Source organism: Bombus pyrosoma, linkage group LG4 (assembly GCF_014825855.1).
Source record: "Bombus pyrosoma isolate SC7728 linkage group LG4, ASM1482585v1, whole genome shotgun sequence".
Taxonomy (NCBI): Eukaryota; Metazoa; Arthropoda; class Insecta; order Hymenoptera; family Apidae; genus Bombus; species Bombus pyrosoma.
Genome location: NC_057773.1, coordinates 10,387,136 through 10,396,695, shown reverse-complemented (window position 1 = coordinate 10,396,695; position 9,560 = coordinate 10,387,136). Strand labels below are relative to the sequence as shown.

The window sequence follows — 9,560 nt, the reverse complement described above, 5'->3', positions numbered from 1 at the left end:
TTCTTTCAAACTGCCGCGTGGCGTACTCGCTCGCGCGTATTCCGGGTACGTGCGGGTCAACGTGCACTGGACAACTCTTTGGATTCGTAAGTCGCCCCAAGGACACCTCTGTCTTGGTGACTACTCGACAACTGCTCGTCGTTTGCCGCGAATCGCGGGAGTTGTCATCGCGCTGGTGATACCTGAATCGCAATACTGTTCGATTGGTACTTCGGTACTTGGACAGGGACCTGCATTTAACGTCCTCCGTAATTCTGTTCAAGTGGCAAACCCGCGGGGGTGGACCCCACTGTTCAGTTGGGGCCTTGCCTTTGTAATCCTGATCAGCGGTCCCTCCCCGGGCTCTCACTTGTTCAGTTGGAGTGTGTTAAATTGCAGGCCCATTTGCTAGATCACTGGTATCATCGGTCGGTGCCATCGACCGTGATGAGTTGCAAGTGAGGTGACAGGAATCGAGCGAAGGTCAATGCTTGGGCTTTCCGCTGAACCTTAGGGTTATCTGGTGCACGGGGGTACGGCACGTAGGTTTGATAGTTCTTTCGAGAGATCGCGATTTCGTTCGTTCCGGTCGCGCCACGGTGTTTCTTTCATCGTCTGATTGTTGGAGCTTCTTTTCCATAGTAGCCTCATCCTTTTTCTTTCGTTCCAAGTTAGACAAATGTGTCTTTGATACGGAATGTTGCCGATAGGGTTGCGAATTATTGTACGATGTTTGTACTGATCGATGTAATCGTTGTGTGTGAGATGCATATTGCGTTGTGTGGGAGATAGATATTGCGTTGTGTAAGCTTTGTTTTACGTTTGTAAAGACTCGTGTAACTGCTGCGTAGGAGATGGATGTTTCGCGGTTAAGCTACGAAATAACTATCTCTTTACGCAGGCCCATGATCAAATAGTGTCAGAACTCGACATTCTTGCCAATAGGTTGAATGTCGAGACCGATGCATAATGTTAAATAACTCATGGGCGGGTCTCTTGCGTAGTCACCTCCTCGTGGTGAGACCCGGTAATTGGCATCGTTTTCCAAAAATTAGTCAGTTGATTAATCTTTGGAAAAGGATACCAAGCTAAGAACTACGCACCAGTCCAGTTTGGGTCACCAAAAGCCGCCAAAAGAAATTTGGATGATCTAGACTGGACTAGCACCCCCCCGCGGGGGCATCGTGGGACACCGTGGGACATCGCGGGACACCGTGGGACATCGTTGGACAGCGTGGGACATCGTGGGACACCGTGGGACATCGTGGGACAACGTTGGACATCGTTGGACATCGTTGGACACCGTGGGACAGCGTGGGACAACGTTGGACACCGTGGGACATCGCGGGACATCGTTGGACATCGTTGGACACCGTGGGACAACGTTGGACACCGTGGGACATCGTTGGACATCGTGGGACACCGTTGGACATCGTTGGACAGCGTGGGACATCGTTGGACAGCGTGGGACAACGTTGGACACCGTGGGACATCGTAGGACATCGTTGGACAGCGTAGGACATCGTTGGACAGCGTGGGACAACGTTGGACACCGTGGGACATCTTTGGACATCGTGGGACATCGTTGGACACCGTGGGACAACGTTGGACACCGTGGGACATCGTTGGACAACGTTGGACAACGTTGGACATCGTTGGACACCGTGGGACAACGTTGGACACCGTGGGACATCTTTGGACATCGTGGGACACCGTGGGACGCCGTGAAACATTATTCGACATCGTTGGACAGCGTGGGATGCGTGCGTTTTAGCCTTAATTAATCGTAAGATAGATACCTATGTTAAGCGCATTGTGAGCTCATTCTGTACAAAGATACTTATTCATCTTAGAACGGAAAATATAAATCTCCTCTTTCTTGCTCCCCTCGCTTACCACACTGGAAAAATTGTTCCCGCGATTTATCGGTTCACGATCACTCAGTTCTTTCAAACTGCCGCGTGGCGTACTCGCTCGCGCGTATTGCAGGTGCGTGTAGGTCAACGTGCACTGGACAACTCTTCGCATTCGTAAGTCGCCCCAAGGACACCTCTGTCTTTGCGACTACTCGACAACTGTCCGTCGTTTGCCGCGAATCGCGGGAGTTGTCATCGCGCTGGTGATACCTGAGTCGCAGATTCGCAATCCTGTCCGATTGGTACTTTGGTACTTGGGCAGGGACCTGCATTTAACGTCCTCCGTAATCCTGTTCAAGTGGCAAACCCGTGGGGGTGGACCCCACTGTTCAGTTGGGGCCTTGCCTTTGTAATCCTGATCAGCGGTCCCTCCCCGGGCCGTCACTTGTTCAGTTGGAGTGTGTTAAATTGCAGGCCCATTTGCTGGATCACTGGTATCATCGGTCGGTGCCATCGACCGTGATAAGTTGCAAGTGAGGTGACAGGAATCGAGCGAAGGTCAATGCTTGGGCTTTCCGCTGAACCTTAGGGTTATCTGGTGCACGGGGGTACGTCACGTAGGTTTGTTAGTTCTTTCGAGAGATCGCGATTTCGTTCGTTCCGCGGGCGCCGCGGTGTTTCTTTCATCGTCTGATTGTTGGGGCTCCTTTTCCATAGTAGCCTTATTTTCTTTCTTTCGTTCCAAGTTAGACAAATGTGTCTTTGATACGGAATGTTGCCGATAGGGTTGCGAATTATTGTACGATGTTTGTACTGATCGATGTAATCGTTGTGTGTGAGATGCATATTGCGTTGTGTGGGAGATAGATATTGCGTTGTGTAAGCTTTGTTTTACGTTTGTAAAGACTCGTGTAACTGCTACGTAGGAGATAGATGTTTCGCGGTTAGGCTTCGAAATAACTATCTCTGTACGCAGGCCCATGATCAAATAGAGTCAGAACTCGACATTCTTGCCAATAGGTTGAATGTCGAGACCGATGCGTAATGTTAAATAACTCATGGGCGGGTCTCTTGCGTAGTCACCTCCTCGTGGTGAGACCTGGTAATTGGCATCGTTTTCCAAAAATTAATCAGTTTATTAATCTTTGTAAAACAATGCCAAGCCAAGAACTACGCTAATACAGTTCTGTTTGGATCACCAAAAGTCACGGATAGAATTTTGGATGATCTAAACTGGATTGGAACGTGGGACATCGTCGGACACCGTCGGACACCGTGGGATATGTCTTGTTTATGTCAAGTATATCGTGAGCCCATTCTGTACAATGATACTTATTTGACTTAGAACGAAACACAAAAATCTATTCTCCTTCCTATCGTTTTTTCGTTTTTACTCTTATTTGTTGTTTTATGTACGGGATTATGTCGCGTGGCTCCATTGATTTTTTCGAAAGATCGCGAACGAAAGGATGCGCCGCAATTTTGAATTTATTCTCTGTTTGATTGCTGTTTCTCTTTGGCTTCTCCCTACTTTTTAATGGAAATTTAGTTAAAACATCTCGGAGTTTATAATTTTTCGATATTGTCAAAAGTTTAGGTGTCACGAAAATATAACTTTAAATACTTTAGTACAAAGGGTCGTATGTCCCTTCTGCAAGATTCGAAACTGCATATACAGTGTCAGTAGCTTTATTTTCTTTCTCTCGTTCTATACTAGACAAATGTACGATGTTTATAAACATCGATGTAATCATCATGTAAGCGCTGTGTAGAGGATGAATGTTTTTGCAGATGTATACGTTTGTTTTTGTGTACATTGTTTAACTTTTCGTACCTTCTCGTGCCACTGGCTCGTGCGACCCCACACCATTTTGGAAATTGCGTAGCGAAACTAAGGGCGGGGAGTCATTCAGTCGTCTGATCTCGGACCGATAACATGGATCGCGTTGTATCATGTTTGTAACGTATTCTAATCTATTGGTGGTGTCGCTTCTTCATTACTATCATTACTATATTTTTCATACTATTCGTTATTATATCTTTCACTATCGCTTTTATCTCGTTATTAATATCATTCAATTAATACACGTTTATTTTATGATTCATCGAACATTAAAATAATGAAATTAAGTGATTTTCTGAAATTTTTTGTTTTAATTTTTCTTCAATCATCTATTAAATGATACTATTGTATTTGTATAAAACTTTGTTTTAACTTTTAGTTATTTTCTTTGTGCAGGTTACTGATCGATAACAGGGATAATACACAAGTATCCGGAATATTAATATATGGACGATTAATGATCAATTCGATGAATTTTCATGGCAATTTGGTAATGTTTAATTTATCTTAACTAAGATAGCCGTGCATGAACGAGTCTATCGTTTTTTAATTCGAGCATGGATAACATTTGGTATACGATTTATATTTAATATTAGATATTAATAGATAATTCCTTAATTATTTACTAAGATGAAGGAAAATACGATTAAGTAAATCATTGTTTTATTTCGAATATATGAAATCATTCTCTTATTACAAACGAATTTTTAACGAATTATCTTATTGTTTCAAATTGAGTTATATCACAATAATTCTATAATATAATAATAATATATGTGTTTTGTTTTGTAACAGATTTTTGGCAACCTCCATTTCTACCATTGTCCTGTCAACGGTTGCTTCCTGATGTTAGTCTCCCTGATGATATTCGCTGGGATAGTGCAGCATCTTTGGTAACGTCCTCTGTTTCTTCTCTTCGAACGGTGAGTCGCATGCATTTCTGTTCCTCCGGTCACCCAATCATGTCGTAGGATGAAAGGTCCGAATTGGCATGGGTAACTGGTTGTATTTTTTATACCCGTGAGTAGTAACACTACTTTTTTCAAATTTATTAGTTTAGGGTAGGTTTTCTTGCACATCGCGATTGTAATAATTAGTTTTTTAATACTTCATACAATATCCCTTCCCTCTCACTTTCCCTTTTTTACGTTTAGATTATTACGTAGATAGAAAAGGGAAAGGGTAGGTCCTCACTCGCAGCACTTCCTCGCGGTGAGATTCGTGCAATCAGTATTATTTGATATATAATTACTAATTGTATCACTATACAACAAAGCAATTAACTGTGTAACTGGTATAATTATATGGCAAGTAATATGGGCTAATTGGCTGCAATCCTGACTAGATGTTCATATCAGTATTCATCCACATAGATGTGAGCCTTTTATGACCATTGCGTATGCACATTGGCGTGTGTTTTTTATTTGTGAATTATGGAGGCAAGGGATTAAAGGAAACATTAATTCCCTCTACTCGGAAATTTCATAGGACGGCTTTCGATATGCTTTTACGGATTTCCATGAGCAAGCAGGATTAACATTTAGTGTGTCATTCCTGTTGCAAAACGTCCAGCGGAGTCGTTTACGTCTGCGAATATCATGGCTTTTTTCTCTACGACTTGTACGAGGTTAGCTGCAGCCCCGTGTGTCGTTCGATTTGAGGATCACTGTACGCCCCACTGCTTAGGCTGACCTCTTTTCGTTCGTGTAAGGAGGATTGCTCGCGTGCAGGAATATTTTGTCCGATTTTATTCTTGATTTTTTTATTCTTGATTTTCGTCTCATTTCGGCTTCCTGACACCTGTAGCCGAACACCTGTATATTAGAAGCGCGACAGCTAGTGTTACCTGTACATCAAGTACTTTATTGTCCCGGATCCGAATTAAGCAGTGTACTACCTGTATATCAAATATTACACCACCGTGTTGTGAACGCTCTAATATCACGTTCGACGCAGAGATTTAATCGAAACAGGCAGAATTTTATTTACCGCTTCCTACAGCCGTTTGTTTTTCATTGTTATGCCGCTGGCAAGCAAGCAAGGATATATTTTTATCGAGCAATTTTTCTGTGATTAACGCATCCGTTGCACTCTTACTGCTAGCACACCATATCGCGTGAAAAACAATTTTCATTAACTCGATTTCCGCATCGTTTGATCAACGAAACGATATTCCTTTCAATTCGTAGCGGAACCGACTTCTGAAAGCTTTTAGGTTTTCTCCGGATCTCGCTGTTCAGGAAATCGCGATTCCTCTCATTCTTGCTCGAATAAAAATTTCGTGGAGACACCCGTATCGATTGAATTCCCTCGGGTTTCGCGTATTCCTGGATTGTGAAGCGGTAAACATCGTATCCAGTCGGGATCGGTAAACAAGAGACGGATACAGTCCACGGTTTCATCGTGACGCTTGACTCGAGTGCGAATAAAGGGCGATATTTATTTCCTGATCGCTTTACGTGCTTTTTGCGACACCGTAGAAAGTGCCTGGGTACTCGAGAGTCATTTTTCTCGCCCGGAAAGTGCTCAAGAGAGTTTCCAAACTCCTTTGCACTCCCCTCTTCTGTTCATACCAGACGTACCAGCCGTGACCCAGGACTCGTTTCTTGTTTATACAGCACGATGCAATTAAGGAGAATGGAATTGTTAACGGAACCTGGCCCGAGCCTTGGCTTTTGTCCCTGTGTCCTAAACGGATCGTAAATCATTCTCGTATTCTCTAGTATACTGCTGGACCCGAAAAATATCCCACTCGAATGGCGACGCTGTAGCTTCCAGTCTACATTTATATTCTCTGGCAGTTTTGGCTGCTGCTGTCCGAGTAGTGAAACAAAATCACCTTTCGGCTAGTTCTTAAAACATCTCTATATACACGACAGTCCCGAAATTTGATGTCACAGAGCATTTTAATTTCCGACGCTTTCGCTACATACATTTTCATAGTTTTAATAGCGAACGTACGTACGTGAATTAATGCGTATGTAGTTTGAATATAGTGGATTGTAGCTCATAATAAATTGAGATATTTGTGGGGATGAGACTTGAAGAATTGTGCGAATATTCATGTTGGAGTATTAACAAAACGTAAGGACCGATTCGGAAAATGCAAGGAGCGGTTCGAAAAAATCACGCGTAGTCTAGAATGCTTGGTTCCACGTGAAATTTAACAGCTCGTGACAAGAATGGGACGCAGCTGCAGTCCTCACAGTAGCTCACAGACAGTAGCTCACGAAAGTATTCATTTCATGTCCATTTATATTGGTATACCTTAAAACAAATCTGTAAATGTACATATGTAGAAGTTGCAAGGTATTGAGTCACAAATTTATTTAAACAGTTAATTATGCATTATACTAATAAGCCTCGGTATTCAGTAGGGTTATCTTTAACACTCACTACGTGTTTCGGAATATCAAAGTGTCCAAATAGCGTTCATAGGCCATCATAGATGAGCACGGTAGCTAGCAAGGCTCAAAGGCTCGTAATTATTTCTGGTCGTAATATGTTAAATCAATAATTTACGCGTTTACGTGTTTCCTATTTTCTTTGAGGGCTAAATGAACCATGATCAACAGTCTGTCTCGAAGTGTCCATAAACGAAATTAAATGCTTTCCCGATGCTATAAATTGCTCATTAGTTAAACCAGATTTCGAACTCGAGGCTTGTTAACGGCCAATTTACGCTTTCGTCCGAAATAAAAGGACGTTCGAAATTCAGTGTCGAACTAGCGTGAAGGTGATGAAAAAAGAACAGGTGGTAAATTTAACGGCTTCAGAAGATTGCTCCGTAAACTATAAATAAGCAAAAATCACGAGGTGTCGTTACGTAACATGCTCTGTTGGCTGAGTGGACTGCTCGTTAAAGGAGATTCACTCGTAAAGTACCTTGTGATATACGGCGCCAGCCTATAGTTCAAATTTTCGCGATATATACTCGATTCCCTGTGTTCACCCTCCGTTTGACAACCGACTTCCGTCGTGATATACTCCGGATCGGCAATAACGTGGCCGATCGACGAATCGAGCCGGAAGAAAATTATTGCGGCTCCAGGATTCTTCCTACTGTAAACGTACCAATCGTTTTCGGATAATGAAAAAAGGCTTTGAGAAGTTTATAAGAGATTATGCTGCACATTATATATCGTTTGTAGATTACAGTACAACAACATGGTAAATCACATTTTCTACTGCTTATAGAAAAGCAGTTTCAAAATTTAATACGTTTTCAGCCAATTTCGTATTAGCAAAACCGTATTTATATTTGACTTTATAATTAAACATGTATTTCTTATCCGAATAAAAATATTCAAAATATCTTTGGCCATGATATTACGGTATTGAGAATATTCCATAACTGCCAATTTATATCAGCTACTTTTAAAAGAATGGCAAATAATAAGAATAAGTCCTGTAAAATTGAAAGTGAAGGAATTTCGTAGAAATTGCTCGCGAAATGTTTATATAATCGTACGTAGATATCAATGTACACGCATTTCATTAGCCAAATCTGCGTTTAAAACTGGTTGCTAATCTCAAATCAAACCAGAGATGTGAACGAAGGTAGCATTGAATAAGCACGTGAATGAAACGCCAATAAATTGATAGAAACTTTCAGCCTGTCCATTCGTAGCAGCTTCCATTTCTGCTTTTAATTTCCGTTTTCAGTCCTGTCGCGTCGCGTCGGTGGAAAATCAAGAAACATTCCATCGCTGAATTTCTCTGCGGGATCGTCAAAACGCGCGTTTCAATCTGTTAATTGATTTTGTTAGCGGAAATGGAATTAAGCACGGTACATCTCAAGGGAATGATCGCCAATGATATTGAAGTGAAAGTTCAGCGAATAATAATACAAGAATGTAACGCTGCTTGGTGTTTTCCTTCAATTACCGCATGAAAACGCCCCGCGATTTTCCGCGAATAACTTTCCTTGTTCTTACGTACTTTGCATAGGCCAAACTTCACGAGATCATTCTGTAAAATTGATTGGAATTTAATTTTTTATGTTCGCGATAAGAATTTGTAACAAGTTATTTCCAGAGCTTCTTTAAGAACTTCCTCAGACGACATTGTCATAAAGTTATTTCATAACGTTGTATTATTTTTTACTCTAGTATATTTCTTTCATTCGCATTTTTCGTGTTTTATTATTGCTGGTACTTCTTTCTCGAATTGCTCGTGTTGCGCAATGTGGTCTCGCTGGTAAGCGAGCTGACTCGATAATGAAAAATTATAGAACGTACGTACGGCGTTAATGTAGTTGTAAAGGGACAGACCGTCGTCCCAAGGCTCCTCTTTCTCGCACGATAAATTGGCAGGCCTGAGGTCGTGGCTGCGATCCAACGCTGCCAAACCGTGCGCGAAAACCTGCACGCTGTCGTACACCAAAGCTGGTTCTGCCTGAAACATACGTTTCTCCTCTTGTGAAAAGTTGTTTGCATTCATTCATCTCGATTTCCTTGACTTAAGTTACAGTATATCGTTTTTAGATAAAGTGTGTTAGATGAGTGGAAAACTCTGTAAAAGTTTCTCTTAACAGAAGTGGTTTTGCTTTACTTTGTAAACTCCATTGTCGATTTACACTGAAGTAGATTTATCGAATAATGAACGCTAAAAGTGGTACACGAGATTTTGACAGAACGATGAAAAGAGTTTAGAGATCTTTTTGAACCATACTTCAAATCCATCGTTCGAAATTTATTGAATCTACGAAATCAAATTGTTCGTTGTAAGTGTTTATCGCAGTACAGGAACTTTATTCTCAATGGAGTTAGAAAGTTTGTTAAAATTAGGTAACGATCACACTTTTTTGATCGAGAAACTTTTGTTTTGTATGCGAAGAACATTTCAAACAAAAAATCCATTCGTGATTGTTAAAGCTCTTA

General features: G+C 41.6%; 1 protein-coding gene and 1 long non-coding RNA gene across 11 annotated transcripts in view; one reads left to right on the top strand and one right to left on the bottom strand.

The window, feature by feature from the left end:
* The window catches only part of LOC122566456 (glutamate receptor ionotropic, kainate 2), a 148,067-nt gene that overhangs the window by 35,572 nt on the left and 102,935 nt on the right, over positions 1-9,560 (bottom strand). For 8 of the 9 annotated variants that reach the window (XM_043723698.1, XM_043723704.1, XM_043723696.1 and 5 more), the window contains exon 8: positions 8,923-9,075. In XM_043723698.1, coding sequence (XP_043579633.1) covers positions 8,923-9,075 — 153 coding nt within the window. Of the gene's footprint in view, positions 1-8,918; positions 9,076-9,560 lie in introns of all 9 variants that reach the window. The other variant, XM_043723697.1, reaches the window with a different exon arrangement.
* LOC122566457 overlaps positions 3,721-9,560 on the top strand; it is an 84,986-nt gene continuing 79,146 nt past the window's right edge. For both annotated transcript variants that reach the window (XR_006316529.1, XR_006316528.1), the window contains exons 1-3: positions 3,721-3,790; positions 4,075-4,168; positions 4,474-4,601. This is a non-coding gene — a long non-coding RNA (uncharacterized LOC122566457). The remainder of the gene's footprint in view (positions 3,791-4,074; positions 4,169-4,473; positions 4,602-9,560) is intronic.